The sequence below is a fragment of the Cryptotermes secundus genome, unplaced genomic scaffold (assembly GCF_002891405.2).
Source record: "Cryptotermes secundus unplaced genomic scaffold, Csec_1.0 scaffold381, whole genome shotgun sequence".
NCBI lineage: Eukaryota > Metazoa > Arthropoda > Insecta > Blattodea > Kalotermitidae > Cryptotermes > Cryptotermes secundus.
In genome coordinates, this window is record NW_019731574.1 from 338,568 (window position 1) to 363,361 (window position 24,794).

At 40.7% G+C, this 24,794-nt stretch overlaps 1 protein-coding gene across 1 annotated transcript in view; it reads right to left on the reverse strand.

Annotated features, from left to right (window-relative positions):
* LOC111867129 (homeotic protein empty spiracles) overlaps positions 1–24,174 on the reverse strand; it is a 68,516-nt gene extending 44,342 nt beyond the window's left edge. The window contains exon 1 of the mRNA XM_023856666.2: positions 22,602–24,174. Coding sequence (XP_023712434.1) covers positions 22,602–23,544 — 943 coding nt within the window. The 5' untranslated portion in view covers positions 23,545–24,174. The remainder of the gene's footprint in view (positions 1–22,601) is intronic.
* Positions 24,175–24,794: the final 620 nt, after the last annotated feature.

The window sequence follows — 24,794 nt, forward strand, 5'->3', positions numbered from 1 at the left end:
AATATTATGGAGGAAGATTCGTCGAGAGAAATACGGGGCACTAATATGCTAAATAAGAAAATAACAATGAAAATTAAACTATAAATAAATAAATTAATTTTAATTACTAGTGGGATGGGACTAAGTTCCTTGCACTGCGGCCACTTCTGGCCTATTGTACCAGCCCCAGATGATAGGTGAGGGTGATTGTGGAGCAATTGGTGGAATGAAAATTGGCAGGGGAAAGCGATGTACTCGGAGAAAACCTGCTCCAGCGCCACTTTGTCAACCACAAATCCCACTTGACCAGAATTTGGATCGAACCCGGGCTGCCGCGGTGGGAAGGCAGCGACTAACCTCTTGAGCTGTAAATTATAAATTAGGTAAAGGGGCGTAAAGTGACCTGAAATTTATACCAAGTTCAATCAAGATCCGTCAGTTATTGAAAATGTTTTTAATGGGAGACAAATACACAGGCTGACGCATGGGAACGACGGTACTGAGAAAATATGATCTTACGATTTCCAGCCTTCATTTATCAGTTATACAACCTGATTCAGAAGGAAAATATAGAGGAGACTAAACTCGGGTAATGCTTGCTACCATTCAGTCTAGAACCTTTTGTCTTCTCGTCTGCTCTCTGGAAACATAAAAATTAGAATGTTCACGTACAAGTACAAAACTATAATTTTGCCTGTGGTTCTGTATAATTGTGAAAGTTTTCCCTGACATTAAGAGAGAAAGATTGACTGAGGGTGGCATGCGGTAGCGTAGTTGGTTGAGGCATTATGCTACAAGTCAGAAGGTCGTGGGTTCAACTCCCGATGTCATTGGATTTTTTTTTCAATTGACCTAATCCTTCCAGCCGCACTATGGCCCTGGGGTCGACTCAGTCTCTAACAGAAATGAGTACCAGGAATTAATTAAGTAATTTACCTGGGGAGTAAAGCGCGACCGGGGCGTAAGGCTGACAACCTTACCGCCATCTTTGAGTCGATTGTCTAGATAATGTGGGAGCCTCAACGTCTCACAACCCTATGGGCCTTCTGTTACAGGGATAGCTTTGCTTTTTTTTTTACATAGACTGAGGGTGCTGAAGAGAATATCTGGACTGAAGAGAGATGAAGTGACAGGAGTTTGGAGAAAACTGCATAATGAGGAGCTTCATAACTTGTACTCTTCACCAAATATAATTAGAATGATCAATTCAAGGAAGATGAGGTGGGCAGGGTATATAGCGCGAATGGGGAGACGAATGCATATAGGATATTGGTAGGAAAGCCAGAATGAAAGACACCACTAGGAAAACCAAGGAGTAAGTGGGTGGACAATAATAAAATGGATCTTAGAGAGATATGATGTGATAGTATGGATTGGATTGATCTGGCTCAGAGTAGGGACCAATGGAGGGCTCTTTTTAACACTGTAATGAACCTTCGGGTTCCTTAAAATGCTGGGAAATTCTTGAGTAGCTGCACAATTGGCAGTTTCTCAAGAAGGGCTCAGCCCCGTGAAGTAGTTATCAGTTATATTCATGAAGCCAATGAGAACACAGCTTCACACCGTTCTGAACATACTTATTCATTTATTTTCGGTTTATTTCAAGACGCCATTAACTCAGTGTATGCAACGTCAAACGATTTGCATGAATACTGATCTGGAAAGGCTGTAGCGAAGCAGTCGTGGTGTGAAGTGACGTACAGTCTCTACAGGCGCCTGTAGGGCGTCGCAATAGCTGGTGTCTCGTCCGAGATTCGAACCGCTGTGTTACCGCTTCAGTCTACTTGTTCGATGTGTTCATATGTAATTATGTCACTGTCACTAATGAATTCCCCGATTAAAACCGCTTAAGAGGGAACGGAAAGTAATTACAACGCGGAGTAAAATTGTAGATTATAATTAAACGTCGTAGGCCTTGTAAGCAGGGAAATCATGATATGTGGCTAACGCCTTAACGTGTAAGCTTGCATTAGCTTCAGTGGATTACCGTATGTCTTAATTAGGTTCACTGCAATAATAATTATAACAAACCACAATTAAGAAATGGAATTTTGTTGTGAGGATTTCGAACGGAGAGATCAGTTCGCTGTTTGCACTTGAAGTCTTGTATTAGCAATTAAAAAAACATTTAGCTTGAGATGAGCTTTAAGTTATTTTTAATTGATCTCATTAAGTTTTTTAAAACACGATGCTTTTTAAACTCCCTTATCGCCTTTTAATTTATTTATACGTCATTTGATAGGCAACGTGATGTTAAAATGCGTGTTGTATCCTGCATGATAGACAGGGGGTGCATTTCATTAACTCTTTCTGCTAAGAACGAAAGTGGCCTAAGTCTGGGTTGATTTCCTTGCGTTAAGACTGTAAAGGTTCGGCCACACAGAGCGCTACGTACTCTATGTTCGTTATACGAACAGAAAAATAACTCCCTTTATTGCCAATGTGACTGGCCACACAGACTTCCGTACGCTACGTACGCTATGTTCCCTATGTTACCTGTGTCGCAGAGTGTACACAGCGTACGTAGCGTAGCGCTCTGTGTGGCCGAACCTTAAGGGGGACTATCAGTTAGTAACTGAATTCTTGAGATAGTGGCATTCTGGGGAATTAGGAGTCGTCCATGCCCGATATGAGTGACAGCGCAGTTTAAGGCTCGTAATTCCTTCAGTCGCTCGAAACTAGGATCATGGGTTAGAATCCCATGCCTGGCACGATGACTTGAACGCAAATCTCTACGTTTACGTTTTTCTATATAGGCAGAGAAGTTTATGTTTAATTTATTCATATTTTTAAAAATTAATATAATTAGGAGTTACATAACTTCTACTTTTCAGAAAGTATAATTAGAATGATGAAGTCAAGGAGGATGAGATGGGCAGGGCATGTAGGACGAACAGGAAAAGAGGAATGCATATAAGTTATAGGGCAGAGACCACTAGAAAGACCGAGATGTTTGTTGGTGAATAATATTAAAATTGATCTTGGATAGGATTGGGTGGTATTGACCGGAACGATCTGGCTTAGGATAGGAACCAGTGGAGAACTCTTGTGAAAGCTGTAATGGAACCTTGAGTTCCATAAAATTCTTGGAAATTCTTGAATAGCTGCTGAACTGGAAGGTTCTCGAGAATGGCTTACATGCGTGAAGTTAGTTCAAAAATTAGTTCTGAATTGGAACAAGTTAGAGGGTCTGCCTGTATTTATGCAAATCACAGGTTCACTTCCATGCCCATCAAGAATTCGCCACTGGTTCATATCCTGAGCCAGCCGAATCACATCCACACTCACACGACGCGTTTCAGAGTTTCCCCTCCATATACGCCTGAGGCAGTTTCTGTAGGATTTCAGAATTTCATTCTGTGCCTCTATAAAGAGTTGGCCTGCTTGCTTTCTTGTCTTAATTTTCGATCCTGAGGATCGGGGGCAGCACCTATTTTTATTTTTTCATGAACGTCGCTAAGCTTGTACCATGCCAGGATATAAAAAGTACCCTCCATAGTGGCCTCTGTATGACTTGCGTATCTGACAAGGCCATATGCACTTCTCACCCCCTGCCCCCACTCACGAATTCTGCATGTACACATTTTTTGGCGGGTTATTTTATCCCCTGTCAAAATTTGAACTATACATACACCGTCGGATGATAGGATGACTGAAGAAGATGACATCCGATGGATCTTGAAGGAAATAATCGAATTATTTAATTTTCGGACATTTCCCTTACTTGAAAACAACGAAAACCTAAGTCAGTGTAGCAATGTCCCTTTTGGGGTTCAAACCGAACACTACTAAAACATTCTCGAAGCTGCATGTATATAGTATATAGATTTATGCCTATATATATATATGTGTGTCAAAATATTTTATTCCTTAACAGGATATTCGTACCCAGGATCCCTGGAATAGGCCGCTGATTTTGTTAACAGCGGCCAGGGCGTGAATCTGACCAGACACCTCCTTTCTGCCGTATATTTTCATGGCGTTGTGTTTATTAATAAGCACAGGGACACCTTTACCTTCACTTTAATTCATTTTACACTAGATGCTTCCGTGCGCCCAAAACTTCTTTCTGAATACCGCCTTTTTTTTTCCTTTAGAAAACACCAATTGGCACAAGGGTGTACCCTACAGGTTCTCTTGTCACATGTCTACCTATAGGGTCAGCGCATTGTTAAACACCTCTCTATGAAGATAAGGACATTTCAGCTCCACGCACCCTCAACCTCGGTCTGATGGACGTAAGTGGTCAGTTTTTCTTTTGGAGAGAGAGCCCCAGGTATCCATTTTGTAGGATGCTGGGTGGGTCCCCCGATCCGTTCAAGGCGCAGTGGCTGACATAAAGTGCCTGTCTTTGCCGGTAATCGAACCCCAGTAACCTAGTCACCATATCCCCTACTGACTGGAATATCAACTCATTTCCATTCCATTTCTACAGGTCAGTCTCACTCAAATAACGTGCAGTTGACGTTGATATTGCTGCATAATTCCGTTTTCCATGCAGCAGCATAATTCTATCATTAGAATATAAGACTGGTTATTTGTGACAACGTGTACTTGCACAACAGAACATTTGCGTGGTTTTGTTTTCAGTAATTTTATCTTCCCCTTGAAATCTTTCCCTCACTCTGTCCTCACCCGCCCCTACACCACATGCAAACATATTGAAGTTAAGCGAGAGAAACAAAAACGCCTTCATTATTCTGTAATTGTTGAGTTGGGCGCGCGCAAGTGTGAAGAATGTTGTTAAATACGGCATGCTGACCAACCCCTCACCATCCTGTGGTCGTCTCCCCACCCCTCTGCGTCCGGACACGCAACCTGCACTGACGGACTTGGGACAGTGGTCGTTATATGAATTATTCGAGTGCGGAAATCAGGATCGAGTCTATGAAGTGCTTTCTGATATGCCATGGCCTCTGGTATGTGTAACAGGGCATTTAACAACATAGTCTACGTATCATCTAATATTTGCATAATTTATGATATAATTTGGAAGACATTTTAATGACACACTTTGTGTCTATACTAAAGTTGGAATATGCCTCAGTAGTTTGGAACTCCATCACCTCGACTGATGCCAATAAGCTTGAGCGCATCCAGCAGAAGTTTGCGTCCGTCTGTTTTTATCGTTTCTTCCCTCTTATTTCATATAATTATACTGATGCTTTAGAGCAATTAAGTCTACAATCTTTACATACACGGAGACATCACCTTGATGCACTTTTTCTTGTTCAGGTCTTTCGTGGTCTTAAATCTTGCGCTTCTCTTTTGGAAAATGTTAGCCTTCGTGTTCCTCCCAGCAATCTTAGGGACTTCTCATTGTTTGAATTTTGTCCCTCTGCTCGGTGCGCCTGTACTGCNAGCCTTATCAACATTAAAATACAAATAAAGTTCAGCAGAGGAACCCTGTTAGAGAGCAAAGTGTTTCTATTCCTTCATATTTTGTGTCTAAAACACCTTCGAAAATTCATCATATTAACATAACATAACGTAATGTAATGTAATTAGAAAGTTACTAGATTATGTTTTCGACATACAACGGGAACCAAAATTACCGTACTGGAGATCTCGTTGGCCAGACAACGTTTCTACCGTAAGACTGACTATTCAAAATACGTCGTACCTTCAAAAGTATTTTAGGCCACTGACTAACCCCGAGAGTCATTCATGAGGAGCCAGACCCAATAGGTCATTAGATTTAGCTGCCGTTATTACCACTGTAGGGGCGCGCGGTAGAGTAGTTGGTTGAGGCACTATGCTACGAGCCGGAGGGTCGCGGGTTCAAGTCCCGATGAGGTCATTCGATTTTTTTCAATTGACCTAATCCTTCCAGCCGAACTTTGGGCCTGGGGTCGACTCAGTATCTAACAGAAATGAATACCACGAATATTCTTGGGAGTAAAGGGCGGCCGGCGTGTAGGGCTGACAACCTCACCGCGATCTATGAGCCGATTACGTAGAAAATGTGGGAACCTCAACATCTCACAACTCTATGGGCCTCCAGGGCCTGTTACAGGGGTAACTTTACTTTATTATTACCGCTGTATGTATATAGGGCATATCATTCACAAGGCATCTTAATAAGACCATCCCCTTCAACATTCCTCGTACACTCCGTGGAGATGGTGGGCCCCCAGTTCGCCTGAAATTGGGGCTCAGTTGTAGTTCATTTTGTGTGAAGGCTGCTGAGACTCTGAGTTGCATAGTGCTCAGGAGACTGAAGGCACTGGCTTCTTCATGGATTGTTGCAGAATACAACGTGCCTCTAAATGGAGGGCCAGGTAAAAATGTAGAACTAGCTTAGAAGAGACACCCCAGGTAACTTACTGCTCTTCCAACCCTAGAAAGTGAAGTTAGTCTCGATAGCACAAATCACCCCCCCCCCAACACACACCTCACAATAATTTATATGTTAAGGTTTTAAATGGGTGGATGTTATTAGTTAACGAATCTTACTGTTTTTATTGTACGGGGTTGAAATTTATACCAGAATGATTTGAAGGGTAGGAAAAGATAGATAGGGGTCGAAGTTTAATTATCCGTGTTTTGCCTTTAAGTAATTACAGGTGTTCGAAGAGGAACACTCTAAGGACACGATAATAAGTGTAGATGTGACGCAGAGGAAGACATGATTGCGACTTTTAAGTTATTTTTGATCTGAGTATGTTTAATTTTTACGCTAATTAATAATTATCTGTTGTCTTATCTACTACAGTACCTGATCACAGTGGCCGCGCGCTCTAAGGCATGAACTGTCTTCGCCCGCTCAAACATTGGGATCGTTGGTTCGAATCCAACTCGAATTATGGAAATCTATGTGTGTTTATGTCATTTTGCGTGTGGGTAGCGGCCTTGCGTCGGATTGATCCCTTGTCCAAGGTGTTCTACAAACTGTGTATAGGTTTAAGAGACTTAAAAATTGGCCAAGGTGCAACAAAAGGATTATAGAATCATAGATAGACAAGACAGTCACTTAATTAGCTGATTATTTAATTAGTTGATCGGGTGGTTGATTGGTTTGCTGGTAGATCAGCTAATTCATTTGCTTCGTTGGTTGACTATTTTCTCGATTCAAGTGCCATAAGTTCGGATACAGGGAACTGGCACGAACACAACAAATGCTTTCCCAACCGATACCTCAGAGAACTGGCTTTTGCCATTACAGAGGATCAACTCAGTTCCGTACAGACAGTTCTATAAATTATTTGTCTAAGCAAATTGCGTGTCACCAGATCTTGTATAATTTACTTGCTGTTCATCTGGTCTACAGGTGGTGCGGTGTGGTGGGGGAAGGGGGGCGGAGGACATGCATGCTTTGCTGTGTATATGCATAATGCATGGGAGAAAACATTTGTATCCATTTACAGGGTATGTACATATATAAAGTTCTTAGCGTGCATGTACAGAGACAAGATCGTGCAAGCCAATGCACACTGAGGAGGGGTGTGATAACATTGCAGTTTGCTTTGTGGATGCGAAGGTTCCGATGGATTCAATCTTGCACGTCTTAATTCAGTTCTTAACAAGAACACAGGGATTTATAATGTTAATATTTTTCTTAAGAAAGATGGCTGCCGGATATAGGACGAGAAATGCTATTTGTGCCTTTTCGATAAAAGTTGACCTCCTCTGTGGTCTAGTGGTCAGAGTTCCTGGCTACAGATCATGAGGTCCCGGGTTCGATTCCCGGCGCTTGGTCTGGAACGAGATCCACTCAGCCTCGTGAGGATAATTGAAGAGATATTTCAAGGAAATAGCGGCTCTGGTCTAGAAAACCGAAATTAACGGCCGTGGGGATTCGTTGCGCTGACCACTCGACACCCTCTATCCGCTGAAGTTGGCACTAACTTCGCCGACAAGCGGCTGTCGCTCGGTCGGTATAGTTCGCTTGCGGACTACAGTCCACGGAGTTTCGATAAAAGTTACAGTTCCTAGATATTATAAAGCTACAGAACGCGATATTCTGGAACATAATGCCATAAAGTTTGGGAAGTATGTACAAACACTTCGGAGGAACCTCCTACTTCCTTCGTCAGATGCAAGATGCAGATGTATGCAACAGATTCTTCCGGAACCATGGAACCTTTCTACCAAACTACACACAGTCCATCCGAAGAACAGATGTATACTTAGGGACCGTTCTCAACACGACAGTAACTTATAAACCGATATTAAAATGTTTAATGTTCGGATTATTTTATTTTCGTACCACTTCATGTTTCGATCTATCAAGATCATCATCAGGTGGTTTTTATAAATTAGATACATCGCTGTTGAATTATTAAAATGGATCAATTACTTACTTACTTATGGAGCCCTTCTTGAGGAGCCGCCAAATCTGCAGCTACTCAAGTATTTTCCAGCATTTCATAGAACCCGAAAGTTCATTACCGTGTTCACAAGAGCCCTCCACTGGTCCCTATCCTGAGCCACATCAATCCAACCCATACCATCCCATCCTGTCTCTCTGAGATCCATTTTAATATTGTCCACCCACCTACGTTTATCAGCAATATTATGATCTAAATTTTAACTTTAAATTTTGTTTGGGATCTGTCTCAAACAATGTCATCCTCTGTTTAATTTGGGGAAATCTGAATAATTTTCAGAGTTCTAGGAATACAAATCTTCAGAAAGCTAGCCCTGTACTAGTGTTAATATAATCACACATGTGATGATCATCAAATTATTATAATATCTTTAATTTTACATATGTTTCTTCTCACTTTACAAAATATTTCGGCCCCATATGGGCCATCATCACACAGTTTTTCTTTTGTTTTCGGGGAGACCAAATTAGTATTCTAACATTACAGAACTTCTGCTTATAAATAACTTCTGTAGTCCAGAAGAAGAACCTATTTCAGCTTTCAAAATTTTGCACTTTAAGCCGTATGACCAAGAATTGCCACCAGAGAGGGCGGACGTACATAGCCGTCAAAGTATGGCAGTGGGGCTGAATTATTCGCATTCTGTAGAAATATACGAGATCTCTGTTGTAAGTGGGAGTACTTTATTGCTTGAGAAGAAGGTTAAATTTATGCTTATGTGTGTATGTGTAATTACAAGGCTAGACTCGTTGCATGAGTGATATGTTGCTAGAGCGCTCTGCACATCGCTTGGATAGAAACATGTTGAGGTGTATGTAAACTCGTCGAGTTATTGATCGCTACACGTGACTGAAAGAACGCCCGAAACCAGCTTCACATGTATCAAGTAACAGCTGCACAGATCTACGAACCATGATCGAAAAATTCGAGAACACAGGCCTATGTTTGCTTATATGTTTTAAATAGGCATGCTACTTTCGAGTGAAATGACAGATTAATTATATTTTCCTCAATTTATCCATGTTTGATTTCAGTTTGTCTATAAATCACCATACACACGCTCATCTGCTGATGGAATTCACTGAATTAGATATCGGTGTTCAGCTGTCGCGCCGACAGATGTCACTACTGTCGCTAATTAATTTCCCCAAATGTAAAGAAGCAGGATAATTAAAATTATCGAATTTTCGATTTAGAAGGAAAAACCGGTTTTAGAAGATCGACAAACTTCAAATTCTAATGAAATTAAATGGAAGTATTCCATATCCTGCATCACAATTTACGATATAATTGCATATGTGGCATGCAGCTACAGACATTCTAAATAAATGAGGTTAGATAAATATTTTAAAATTCGAAACATGGGGGCTCTCATGTGAAATGTTCATTTCCAGTGCTGCCCCACTTTATATGGTTAGGAAAGTTCCAGGAATTATCTCTCGGAATGAAACGAAACGATTAAGGTTTAAACGCCGAGCTCTCGACCTTTGGAAGAGAGAGATTAGCTATCAAAGTAATTATGGCTCACAATTAAACTTGATCACTGATTTTCAATACGAATTTCGAACATAATTCAAGAAAAATTTAGGCACCAGGAAGTGCACACACTAAATTTTAACGCATATTTATGAATCCATTCTTGGAAATTCTTGGAGAGCCTAATATTAAAACAGGCCACGGCTGCTGCCATTGTCCTTTATTCGTCATTCTGTGTCATCTTCCCATCCAACACTGGCCGTTATGTAGTAATTAAGCAATTAAAATCACGTCGAAAACTGTTCCTACTTTGTCATTTTATAGCGAGCGCCTCTGTGGTCTAGTGGTCAGCGTTCCTGGATAGATCCAGAGGTGCGGCTTTGATTCCGAGCGCTACCAAATTTTCTGAGAAATAGTGAATCTTTAACGGGGTCCACTCAGCCTCGTAAGGATAATTGAGGAGCTATTTCAAGGAAACAGCGGCTCTGAGCTAGAAAACCGAAATTAACGGCCGTGGGGATCAGTTGCACTAACCACGTGACACCCTCTACCCGCTAAAGTTGGCGCTAACTTAGCCGACAAGCGGCGGTCGCTCTGTCGGTATAGTTCGCTTGCGGACTACAGGCCACGGAGTTTGTTTCTGTCTGTATAAAAGCCTTGTGTATGCTATCGTTTTCTCTCTCCGCGTGTCTCCATTATAAGGTGTCAGAAAAAAGGGCATTGGGACCTAGGAAAATTTTTAGAAGGTATAGTTCGATGACATAAAGTAAATTAAAAAAAAAATAGTTTGACTAGCATGAAAGCATGAACTTGAAAATTTGGAGGGTGAAGAGTGGAGTAGGCAAAGGGAGCTACACACTTGTTAGGAGATGGAGAACCGAGGCATACACGATATTAAGATGCCCAGCATTGAAAGAGCGGAGGATGGAAATGTTATTCAGAATATTTCTAAATGTGAACGAGGTACTAACTTGTTGAAAGGTAAGAACAATTATATAAACAGGGCACATAAGGTATACAGGAAAATATTTAGAGAGGTTTAGTCGTAAATTGGAAAATTAGGTGGGTCAATTTTAAAACGTGAGTAGTAAGAAAAGATGTAAAAATATTACAGACTTAGAAGAAAATGCAACAGTCGAGTTATACAATTGACGTAGTTTTACACAACAATGTAAAATTAACTTAGCTCAGTAAAGTGCCCTGTTGTATTCTTTATATCACGAACTGAAGAAAATGAAGAACTGTCGCAATAGATAAGGATTAGTTCTATTAATTTATATCAAGAAGAAACTGGTTCGACAATTATCGCTCCTCTAGTTTAACAAATAAGAGTTAAGACGTCACAGTTGTGGTTATGATGGGTATTCATTTTCTATTTAATGTAAGTAGGTTGAAGGGCAGGACGGAATGAAGGGCGTTGCGCTATAATATTTCACTTCCGTCTTCAGGAAGTATATTGTCGTTCTTGTAGAAAGTTTCTAAGATTGAAGAGTCTGAAAGAAGATCCACTTGCTTCACGTTAAGAGCATAAACAATTTCTCATACCTAAACCTTTCAGATAAATAACATTATAACGATGTTAAGATCTCGAAGAGAGAGAGAAACAATCACGAAATTATCCGACAATCTAATTGTTTTCACGTTCGTTAATTTATCTGCAGAGCTGAGAGAACGAGTCAGATAACGTAGTCAGTTCGAAATAAGTCAAATAAAAATGGACCTTCTTTGCGTTTTATACAGATTTATCGATAAATCCAGCTCACAACTTTTCTGCTGAAACTTCAGTTGCCTCATTTGGCACATTTGTGTTTCTTGCTTACTAAGGGACAAACCTCCGTCCATTTGTATAGGCTAGGTCTATGCTCGTTGTCACTTGAGTTCTCACAGTGAAAATGATGTAAGGTTATACAAAAGAAACAAAACAAAAAAAAAAAACTTCGTGGCCTGTAGTCCGCAAGAGAACTATACCGACTGAGCGACCGCCGCTTGTCAATGAAGTTAGTGTCATCTTTAGCGGGTAGAGGGTTTCGCGTCGTCAGCTCAACGAATCCCCGCTGTCGTTAATCTTGGTTTTCTAGACCGGAGCCGCTGTTTCGTTGAAATAGCTACTCAATTATCTTCACGAGACTGAGAGGACCCCATTACTTCTCAGAAAATTTGGAAGCGCCAGGAGTCTAACCGGTACCTCTGGATCTGTGGGCAGGAACTCTGACCTAAAAGGCTTATAAATACTGAACTTCGAGAAGTGTTGGGCTTGAAGCCAGGTAACTGACCGGTTCTCGTAATGGTTACTTCTTCGCCGAAGTCTCTAGATGAACACTGCAGAGCTGTGAAGTAGTTGACTGGCTAATATGTACGGCTCATATCTGGGAATCATTGTGCTAATTTGCTTTATTCGAGTGAATGATAAATAATCATTCAAATTGAATATATTATTATTTTAATTACGTAGACACGCCTTATATTTTAACACAGGCCTACAGGCCACTTAAATAAATATTTCGTAACAAGAATGTAAAATGTCATATCCTGCATACTCGAATTAGGCGTGTGTCGGTAATTAAATGAAACATCACAGCGAGCAGGAGATCGAGACCACGTTGTTCCGTAGATTCACTGTTACTCTGGAATGTATCTTACTTTTCCGTGGAAACTTATTAATTTAGACGGATCAATAGAGTTGTTTGTTCGTTAATCTCAGTGGAATTTCTGTTGGATATATTTGCTCGAAGGAAGAACTGCGAAACCATCAGAGACAGACACTGGTAGGGAACGGATGTATAAACACGCTTGTTGCTAGGCAACGGATTCGTAAGCACACCAGAGCTATCGCTAAGCAACGTGCCCATGTAACAATGAAGGAACTGTTGGAAGCGGCGTTTTCTGCGCGCTCCGTGCCGAAGTTGTATATAAAGAGGATCAGCTGCCATTAGGGAGCCAGTCCGAATCGAGGGTCAGACGAGAGACAGTCTGCAGACAGTCAGTTGGGAGTTGCAGAAACTGAAGGCGCAAGTCCTCCGTTGCAGGCCGCTACCAAGCAACAGCTAGTTGAAACTGTTACAGACTGAGAACATTAGTCTATGTGTGATAGTGGTTTGTAGAGTGTAGTCACAATTTGTTTAACAGTTCAATAAATCCGATTACCAATCCAAACTCCGTCTGACCATCACGTGATAATATGTTCTACATTGCTCTCGTAAAATCTTAATAAGTTTATAATTTGTATTTAAAACCGCAAATGTAATTTTGATGTTATTTCTTGTATTTATGATATAATTTCCATGAACAAGATTTCATTTACTATAATATAACTACAATTTTAATTCTCACACACGGTTTTATTTAGTCTCTACGCAGCGTGGTCAGAGGACTTTGTGTGAATGACTGGAAACCTTCTAGTTTAAAATCCTTAGTCCCCTGATTTACATATTTCGTTGAAAACAACCACGACATTAAGAAAATAATCATAACATTACGAATAATGTTTGTAGCCGTGATATATTACAGCAGTGCGATATCACTTAAGGAAGGACAAAACAAGGTCGTGTCTATAATTAGTTTCACAATTGTTCTGTAATTTATCATTTTCGTTTTTTTTTGTGGACCATTCTTAATTTACTTTCGGTTTATTTTTGTTCGTAATTGACTTCATGTATGCGGATACAGGTATAATGCAAAACATCCTCACGTAAGTCTAATAGGCTACAACTGACTTCGCTCAAATGAACACGTTATGCTTATAATTATAGTACCAACCTGCGATCTTAATTCTCATGGTAACAAATATAACGAAAAATAACTAATATTTTTTATCTCTACCAGCGGCTTGAGGAAGTATAAAGATAATTTCAATACATAAGATTTTAAACATCTAAATCGCAACTGAAAAAGTTTAAAACTCCGTGGTCTTTATTCCGCAAGCGAATTATACCGACCGAGCGACTGTCGCTTGTCGGCGAAGTTAATTCCAACTTTTGCGGATAGAGAGTGTCACGTGATCAGCGCAACGGATCACCACGGCCGTTAATTTCTGTTTTCTAGACCGGAGCCGGCATTTCCTTGAAATAGCTCGTCACTTATCCTCACGAGGCTAAGTGGACCCCATTTCAGACCCATTACTTCACAGAAAATCTGGTAACGCCCGGAATCGAACCCGGACCTCTAGATCTGTAACCAGGATCTCTGACTACTAGACCTCAGAGGCCGTCGAAGAAGTTTAATATCCTGTTAATTGCCATAAGAACTATGAAGTCCCAAATTTGAGTTCGAATATTTGCCACTGTATGGAAGGGAAACAGTGTTCATGAAGTAATAGTTGGAAGACGGTAAAATCAACAAAAGTAGTTGACTTTCACCATAAACATAATCCATAGTTGGCATTGTCGCTAGTTTCTACTCTCGTAATAGTATCTATTGGCCTACTTTCCAAAGCCAGCCGGCCTAAGAGCTTCACCCTCGTAACCGCTCTTTCAATAATTGGTAACCGTTTAATGCATCAAGCGATAAGTGTTTGGCTTCATATCGGTACGTATTACAAAATTGTTGTTCTGTCATTGACATTGCTGCTTTCTTTCTTAGAATTTAAATTTAACAATAAAAGGTAAAGTTGTTCATGTGCTTAACTAATTAGTTATTATTATATGAAGGTGCATGGGGGAGTGGCTGTATAAATCCACATTTTCCGCACCTCAGCACTAGTTGCAAGTGAGTGGTCACCTTCACGCCTGGGCCACTTTACCCCCGATGTAAACAGCCCCCGTAACCAATTGAATACGAAGGTGGGTGTGTTCCACAGCCGGTCTGGACGACGTGGACAAAATTCTTGTCCCTATCGGGACTCGATCTCTTACCCCTCCTGTCGTCCAAGCTGTAGCCAATCGCTATAGAGACTGAGCTATCCCGGTTCCATAAAGAATAATTCTGGGTTTATATTGTATAATGCACTAAATTTCATGTGCAAATACTGAATTTAATCTGTAAATAATAATAATAATAATAATAATGGTGACGTATAAATGAGGAAATTTCTGTTAAATTTTTAACATGGAATAAATTAATGGCATTCATAATTAACCAATTCAGGACATGGCCTCTACATATTTGTTATTTTACGTGCAATTTGCAAAGGACAAGGCTATTTGAAATTATCAGCAAGTAATGTTTTCCCCTTCCATGGGATATACACTGACATTCAAATGATTGTAAGCGTACTATAAGTAAGTTTATGTTTAAAATATATCTTCAAAGGCCAAGTTCATTTATTTTTATTAAGTTGTATTTTTCTTCATATAGCCCACACATGTAGTTATTAGTATGACGCTATTGCCAGATAAGATTATCATTAAAGAATTTAAGTTTGAAAATACTGTGACGTAATTTTAAAGAGGGGTAAATATCACCGTTTTATTTTATCGCTTGGAAACTACAAAGTCTCATTTAGTCGTTGTAGTTTATGAAGTTCAGTCCGACAATTAATGGCTACTTCTTCAGTTATGTTCAACGATGGTTTCTTCTTTCCAAATAGAAGGCTAAATTGAGTGGAATCCATTTCTGCATTAGACGTATAGCCGAAACTGATTCCCCACCCAGAGTTGATGCATGAAATTATGTCTTGCAAAAGAAAATCAGAGAGAACTTAATGCGAAAGGAATCCACTTATGTTAATGACATTTAAGATATTATTAATTTATAATTATGTTAAGAAGATATGAAGGAGAGTCGGTAAATATGTCACAAATCAAAGTAAAACTGCTGCAATGGACGTAATAGATTTTCTATGAGTATCACTAGGTAGCAGCACAGTCCAGCTTCATGTGAGCCAAGGTAGTAGACGCGAATGCGCATGTTCAGAGGCCGGTTTCAGTAGTCAAAATGGCGACAGTGTTTGAGGAGTGTATTACTGAAGAACAGCTGTGCGTTTTCTGTGGACTGCTTTTACCGGTTCTCACGGTCTCTTTGTTTGCAGATTTCTTATATTTTTTCTTCTACCGTGAAGATAGAGGCGATACGTTCCTCCGAAACGTCGGTTAACACCACATATACACGGTGCCAAATCCCAGAAGACTGCTTTCTTCATAGTCACCGCCGTGAAAGCCTCAAATCTTAACAAAAGAAATCATATTTGTTCTGAATATACTAATTTTCATGTAATTTTCAATGCACCACTTCTGGGGTGTTAATGTGATACATTTCGCCCGGCTGAGATGTCGATTTGCCTGCTCAGCGTCAGAATCTGTAACCGAAGGAACGTTTAAAGAAATCAAAGAAAGCAAAACGAGTTTTGTTTGGAATAACGACAGAAGAGGGAAACTTAACAATCGAAGAAAAACACTCAGCAAAGGCTTCAACAATGGAAGAGTTTATTCATTGTCGAATGGAACAAATACGGTTATGCGGTTCAAATAGGGAAAGGTTTGGAGCGAGCTGCTGTCCTACACGCTAAGCTACTATCTTGACATGCCGAGCACTGGATCTCGCACCAAGAACGGAACACAGAACTCAGGGTAGAGAGTGTCCCGTCCTGGAAGAGATCCCAGCACCTCACATAGCCTGTGAAATGAAGATACTTGAGACAAGAACTCAGGCTGTCACACCGTTTACTCTGATGAGTGCTATATTCTGGGATTTGACGCCGTGTAGTCTGGTTGAAGTTCACTGACGTTTCGGAGGAACGTATTGCTTTCCACTCTACTTGTGGAATTCTTCTATCTTCTGATGAGTGCTATAGTCTGGGATTTGACGCCATGTAGTCTGGTTGAAGTTCACTGACGTTTCGGAGGAACGTATTGCTTTCCACTCTACTTGTGGAATTCTTCTATCTTCTGATGAGTGCTATAGTCTGGGATTTGACGCCATGTAGTCTGGTTGAAGTTCACTGACGTTTCGGAGGAACGTATTGCTTTCCACTCTGCTTGTGGAATTCTTATAGCTGGTTGCTCGCTTCTGTTACTCTCCGACTTTCCCAAACTTTGGTCAAATTCTACCAGATTATACGGAGCCACATCCCTGAGGACAGTATTTTGTATCAAGTTTTTTATTCTCTTTGTAAATAGTTTATGTTGCAGTATGATTCAGTAGGCCACTGGAGAGACTGTTTGTAGAAAAACTGTAGGAGGTTTCGAATGTTAAACGACTTCCTTCTTCAGGTAAAATGAAATGTTACCCGAAGTGTTCTACATACGATAGGCTTCCTGTATGTTGAAACAGTGCTCCATTTGCATAGCAACTGTCTTCAGGAATTTAGGATTTGTGGCTTTCACAGCTGTGGTTATGCAGAATTTTATTTTCTGGGCTGTAACGCCGTACAGTCCATTAGAAGTCTACAATATTGCTACTTGCTTAACGCTGGTTTCATGATTAGCTTACTCTTCAACCCTGAAGATGGAGGCGACGTACTCCCCCAGAACGTCGGTTATTTTCTTTGGACTTCCCAGTTTTATATCCCAGAAGTTAAACTCTTTTTCATTGGAGTGTATATGCATAAGCCGGCTCGCTGTAATTATGTAAAAGCACCGCTGTAGTACGCTTATTATCTTAGAACCAATAGAGTACAGACACATTAGCACCAAATCATGTGGCGATGTGGGAGTCATTAATCAATATAATTCATTTTCGTGCTGTGAATGTTTTTCGAAAGTTCATAAATCCTTTTTTCATTCTGACTGCTTAGTGTCATGCCATAATTCACTGTCTCATAGATCCTTTAATTGCACATTGTAGACTTCCCCCCTTTAGAAGTAATAATTAATTTCTGCGATTCGATATTGAAAAGCTTCTAACAAAACATAACAGTGTATCTGTCATGGCGCCTTCTCCACTATATTGTTGAATCGTCTTGTAATCTTGTAATTTTCAGGTTGCTTCTCGAAGCTTCGATGAGTTCTTGACGGACTTCTTTATGATTTTTTAATTGGATACATTTTTTTTTGGCCATCTCTTTTTGGGTTTCAGTTTTTCTGTTACATGGATTCCTTCTAATCACCTTATTTTAAGTCCATTTTTCCTTGAAACTGCATTTCATAATAGCCATGTGTGTATCTGTCAATGCTGAAGGGTTCTGACGATCGTGGAGCCTATTATATATTAGATTATTCATTTTCTGAACAACATCTTTTGTCTTGTATTCTCAATGAATACAGCGTTTCGGAATGTATATCCATTTCCATCCTCAGGTGGAAAGATGGGAATGTAGATATTCAGTTGGGCTTAGGGCCGCATTTAATGGTGGGGGGACCAATGCTGTCGTCCTGGGGATTCCCCAAAACAAATCGAACCCACAGTTTTATCGATACATTCCATTATCTAAAATCGCGAAAAATGTTTCAAACTTCATGGAGCTGAGCCCTAATTGAGAAGCCACCAATTGTTCAGCTACTCAAGAACTTGCCAAGAACCTGAAGGTTCATTACCGTGTTCACAAGAGCCCTACACTAGTCCCTATCCTGAGTCAGATAAATCCAATCCATACCATCCCATCCTATCTCTCTAAGATCCATTTTAATATTGCTCACCCACCTACATCTTGGTCTTCCTAGTGGTTCCTTTCCTTCTGGCTTTCCCACCAATATCCTATATGAATTTCTCTTCACCGCAATCGAAAAATGGTTCTGAATTTTTAAATATTAAAAGAGGTAATGGAATCCGTCATGACCTAAATTTGTTGTTTCTGTCATCCGGCAGTGGTTTGCTTATTAGAGAGAGCTAACCGCAGTCACTCGTCATTCACTGAGTGAATTGGATCAGTTCTTATTTACCGCGCCTTATCTCCTCAGGACGCAAGTAGGTCCTGTTTCCGATGCGTTATCCTCATATTCTTTCAGGACACTGGACAGGAGACAAAGTCCAGAAAATCTATAATCCCAAATCAATTTGTGTTTGTGAATAAGCCATTTTGCTGTTTAGAAGTCGTCAAGGAACTTAATATGGAACATCGACTATCAGGATCGTTTGTTTGTCTGTCTGTCTGTTAGCAACAGACCTGTCGAGGGTCCCTTTCCCAATACCAGATTAGTTAGACGGTAAATTAGTTGCGTAATTATTTGCTTGATTGGCCACTTAGTCACACATCCACTAGTTAATTCAGCCGGTGTTGATAGACTGTTGTCAGTAAGTATGGTTTGCAAGGCCTGGGTTCAGATCTCGACAGGCAAATCCATATTCTCTTCGCCACCTTGTCCGGATATCTCCTAGCTTCCTGTTCAAAATTTGCCAAGGGCTCTTTCCCGATGGTAACACCACCAGAATTCCATCTAGTGTCAATGTCTGGAATCTTTAGAACTTTACTTCCACATGTCCCATAAGTCTTCATGGCTTGATCAGGCATGGTTTCTTACGTGGTTCGTGTATCTACCACTTGCTTTAACATAATAAACCCTGCATTCTACCAACAGGGTGTATTCGTGGGTTTCATATGGTCCTTGCAGTAAACAGCGATAGTTTCCGCAAACAACATTAATGGTTGCGCTTTGTAGCGGATACGTAATGTTTCCTGTGAGGTACGGACTGAATCTTTATGTACCATTCAGAATAAATTCAGTCTTTTAAACGAATTGTCGGTGAGGAATACAGCCCACGATGATTCCTTTATTCAGTGCTTAGTCTACACAGATCTGTTATTTCCAAATTAGGTTGGCTTAGGCGAGATTCTGAATTTATCCAGAGGGTGGCGGTTCTAATCTTGGTTACGACTTCGACTAACCTCACTGAAGCTTTTCCTATTCTTCCTCACTCCTGTGTCCATCTCTTCCCCCTCCTGTTGAGATTTGAATTTCTCACGATGCTTAATGTAAAGATTACTAACCGTGTTCTGGGAGTGACACCGTGCAGTCTGGTATAAATGTATCAACGCTTCGGAGGACCTTCTGCCTCTATATTAAAAGGGACTCTTTTTTTCTGTAATTGGAAACAGTAGATTCCTCCGAAATGTTAGTAACTTTCTACTAGACTACACAGCGTCACTTCCCTAATAACAATATTCTTTTTTTTTTTTTTTGTAACTTTAGATAATATCTTTTCGGGAATTTAATTTCCCCTTGCCCTGTTAGCTTGCGTGTTCAAGTCAGTTCATCCATATAGGTGATTTGAAATTCATGATATGAAACAGAGAACCGTAAGTGACCCAAGAGGATGTTATGCTTATTAAACTTCGAAATCTGCTTTAGCCCTATGTAACAGTACAACCTCCCTCAACACTAAAAAATGTCTTAATTTTCCCCGCAAGTTTTACTTGTGGGTAAAATGATACATAAAGGTAAAGCCATCCGTGCAACAAGCCATGGAGGCCCATAAGGTTGTGAGACGTCGAGGCTCACACATTTTCTAGGCAGCTGGATAACAGATGGCGGTGAGGTTATCTGTTAGAGGCTGAGTCGACTCAAGGGCCATAGTGCGGCTGGAAGAATTAGGTTAATTGAAAAAAATCACCTCATCGGGACTCGAACTCGCGTTCTTCCGGCTAGTAACATAGTGACTCAACCAACTACGCTACCGCGTGCCCCATTATGATATAAATATTAAATATAGAAATCACTATGCATTAAAAGAACGGTATTTATCCTAATTCTAAATATAAACAAATGCAAGATAGATAAGATAAAGGTTGGTATGTAGTTCTTCTGCGTATGACGTCATTCAGTTACCAGAGCCAGTTTAATATCACAAGTTGAGAGTTCAGCAGGCAGTCTCATCCTTTGTTATGTAAGTTACCGTGTTAGTTTCTTCTGCCTTTCTCCCGCATTCCTTTCCAGCCCTACCTGTTATCGAATGATCCGCTGAGGCCGACGTTTAACGACGTCTCCCACGAATAACACGCACAAATATTCAATCATCAACAGTTTCCTTTATGCAGTATATACTAAACTTCACATATCCACATTAAATGATTTAGTACTCACAGAATAGACACGAAACTCTGAGAGGAAGGACTGATCGCTTGATCATGACCTACCACATAAGATACATTCATGCAACAACGCTCGGCATTTATTGCTATGGCAATCTGGAATTGCTTAAAGAATATAATAAATCTCACTCTTGACAATCTTCTTTTAAAGGCGTATATAACCTACATGAAGACTACAGGTCGACTACAGGTCGACTGCAGGATTTCTAACTACGTACCTTAGACCTTTGCGCTGTTTTCACTATAACCAAAGCCAATTAAATTAATAGACTGTGGGTTCAAATGTCAATACAATAGACCTACATTGAACAGTACAAACTATTTTATTGGCAAAACTAAGTAAGAATAAAAAAGATTTTGTGTTGAAAAAATTAATATTTTGTCGGCGACATATTCGATATTATTTTATTATATTATATTATTATTTAGGGCCCTAACAGAAAATAACTTGTGATAAATTTATTTCTTAATATTTCTTGAAGTTAACATCGAAATAATTATAAATTATAAATAATTATAAATTCTGAATACAAATTTAATATCTAATTAGAGCCTTCAGGCCCTATATACTGTTAAATTACGAATAATGTTTCATGCAGTTAGAATTCCCTGACGGATTCCTCTATGTTTCTCATTAGAAATGAAAATATGAAAGTGAACTTCATTAGATGTCCTTTTTAAATTTAAACTTAAATTTTTAAGTTTAAAACATAAATTTCAGTTACGTTGATTAACAATGTATTGATGAATCCCCCCCCCCAAAAAAAAAACAACCAAGACCCTTCCCCTACAACACTTTCTTAACAATTTATCACTTCAAATAAGTTACTGGTCTTTTAAAGACCACTATCTTCCGAAATTCGTTGTAATGAAAAGATACAGCATAAGTATGCAACATATAAGTCTTCTTTGAATTCTCCTTACTGGCTTATGTTCTATCATAATTCGAATGAGATATTATGCTTGAGTCTGCCTGTGGGAATTACGTGTGTTACGTCAGCATGTACAAATTACTCCTTATCCATGTTTATGTATAAATATCTTAAAACACTTCACAATATACTACGCCTGTATTAAGTGTACTAATTAGACCACGGTTATAAGCTCATTTTAAATTATAACGTAAAATATTTTGTAGTGTAGTTGATTGAGTCATTATGCTGAATCACGGAAGGTCTCGAGTTCGATTCCCGATGACTTCATTGGATTTTTTTTAATTTACCTAATCCTTCCAGCCGCACTATGGCCCTGGGTTCGACTCAGCCTCTAACAGAAATAAGTACCAGGAATATCCCTAGGGGGTAAAAGGCGGCCGGCGCGTAAGACTGACAACACCGCCATCTGTGAGCCATTTATCTAGAAAACGCGGGAGCCTCGAAGTCTCACAATCCTCGAGGCATCCACGGCCTGTTACAGGGATACTTTTACACTTTATTTGTTTGTTGCTGTTTCTGTTGAAAGAAGTTTCTTACGCGAACTGCAATTTGAGAACGTCGTATTCAGTCACATAACTACAAGCCTAAGCATGGAAGTCGGCAGAATTGAGGGGGCAAGCCATGCCACCGCTCACTCCCTGGATTTTTTTGGACGAGTGAAAACCGAAAGAAAGGCAAACAGAAATACAATAAATATGGACACAACAGAAATTTCAGTTACTGTGAGGCAAGCATATTCTGACTTGAATGCAAGAGCGAACCGTAAAACTATTTTTAAATCGCTTAAACGTAAATTCGTATTCAAATTCTTTGTTTGACCACCACCGCCAGAAAAAGAAAAAGACTTTGCGGCGCCCATGGACGTAGGTCTAGCTGGATACGGCATTTTGACAAGTTTTATGGCAGTTGCTGGGGTCCCCTCAGTGTGGCCACGCCCCTGTGTCCAGGACCCAAACCTGACTTACACACACAGACACGTACCTGCGGGAAACCTGTGCGGGAATATTCTCCCGTGCCTCGACAGCAGCCAGGGGTACAGAGGGTACGTGTCGCGGGCTATGGCAGCGGCAGCAGGGTGAGGTGTAGGGTGGTGCGGCGGCAGGTGTCCGGGTGCTCCGGCCCCGGGAGGTGCGCCAGCCGCCGCCCCAGGCAAGAAGCCGGCGCCGTGGTGTCCCCCCGCCGTTTGCTGCGCGAGGGCGGCCGCCAGGCCCGCGGCTTGGAAGTGCTGAGCTGCCGCTGCGGCTGCAAGCGCCAGCTGGTGGTGGTGGTGGTGCCCCGGGTGGTGGTGCGAGTGGTGGTGGTGCACTAGTGGCTCTGGCAGGTACAGGCCCTTGAGTCCGGACTCCCCTGCCGCGGCTGAGGTCGGCGTGAAGCCCGCAGAGCCGACGAGACCCGCTGCTGATGGAGCTAGAGCGGACGGCCGAACCAGAGTAGGCGCGGAATTTGTCGGCGGACTCATGCCAGTCCCTTGCACTAAAACACCTGTTGGTGCTGGTGATGATGTCGGTGATATTGACGGTGATAAGGATCCAGAATGATGCCTCACACGGTGATAATTCCCCGGTGATAACTCTGGTGATGATGAACCGGTGGGCGAGTGTGAGGTTGTCCTATTGTTTTCTACATTGTTACTGTGATTCGTTGTGTAATGATTTGATGCTGTTGATGATGCAGGACTTACTGACGGCGGGTTTGGTGATGTGTCCGTGTTGATGACGTCACATTCTGGTGAATGTGATGTTGCAGGTCGGTGTTTTTGTGGTGTTGATGGTGTCGTGGTGGCAGTGTTAGTTGGTGAATTCGTGTGAATGTTGCAATTTGTGTTGTTCGTATTGGTACCACCGCCTACTATAGAATCAATAGAGAAACCGATTTTTGGTTTAGATGGAACGGCCACAATTGGGGTCGGCGCAAGAGGCATCATTGTTTGTGTTTGTGCCCTCTTTTGGTCTTTTTGCCCTTCCGCTCTCGTCTATGTAACTAAGGAAACAAAATTACACCTTCAAAAACTTTTCCTCACAGTAGATTAGTCACTTTGGTAAAGTTTCGCGTGGTCATGTCCTGGTAAGGACATTTCATAGCTTCTTGAACTTTCGTACTTATGACGCCTATCAGTAATTCACTCTTTACTGTAATTTTTAAAATACAAAACTAATTCCTGCACAATTCTTTCCTCTTCCAGTCACAACCATTCTTATAAATAACTCAGTGTTTGAAGAACCAGCTGTGTCACTAAATTCCACATCGAATAGAAATCACAATTTCAGTTCCTCATACAATGTAAGCAATAGAATTCCGCACTGGAGCTCCTCAGTACAACAACAACGTTAGTTAAATTCTTATGCATTTTCCACAGACACGCACTGAGAAATAATATGCAGCTGTAAGCACTGTTACCTTGTGCGATTTTTATTTCTAACAATGACAACACAAGACACTAGGGTAACACTGGCACCAGTCCTTTTTTCTCATCGTTATGACTTTCATTGCTTGTTTTTTAACAATACAGTCTTCATTAAGGTGGCACAAATTCCCACTCAAGCCCGTTCGCTAAACGTTCTCGAACAGTTTTGTGATGTTCTTGCCTTCAAGCTGAAGCAGTCCCCCCTGCTATTTTACGAACTGGGCGGGGGAGGGGTCAAACTATTATGATCTTCCCCTTTTCCCCACCGCAGCATTTCGCTTTCCACCATACAGGCTCTGATTGGGTCATTAAGAGGACAGCTGGGTGTGATGAGAGTCTAATAGCAAGCTCCTATTGGCTAGACCCTACTTTACAAGTGTCTTTTGCACCACTCCCATCGGGGGGAAACATGTTTATACTTTAGCGAGAATTTAAGTTTGCGAGATGGTTTACATGAACCTAATCAGGTACAGTAGATCTAAAAATTTTAATTAACAAATCAGAAATATTACATTAAAAGCTGATATAAATTATATTACCGTACTTGGAAATCAATTTTGTGAATGAATGAGATTCAGCTGCAGCAGCGCGAAATATAGAAGTTCCTCAAAAACTTTTGAGTTAAGTTGTGTACACTTTGTATGCGCCAGCGCACACATTTGTCCACAAATTACCGTGTGTCAGAAACGCTCAATCACTTCTGCTCTTTGTTGAAAACTCCCCTCCCCCCTTTTTGAATCATGTCTTCATGACTGTGCTGCCGACCTAGC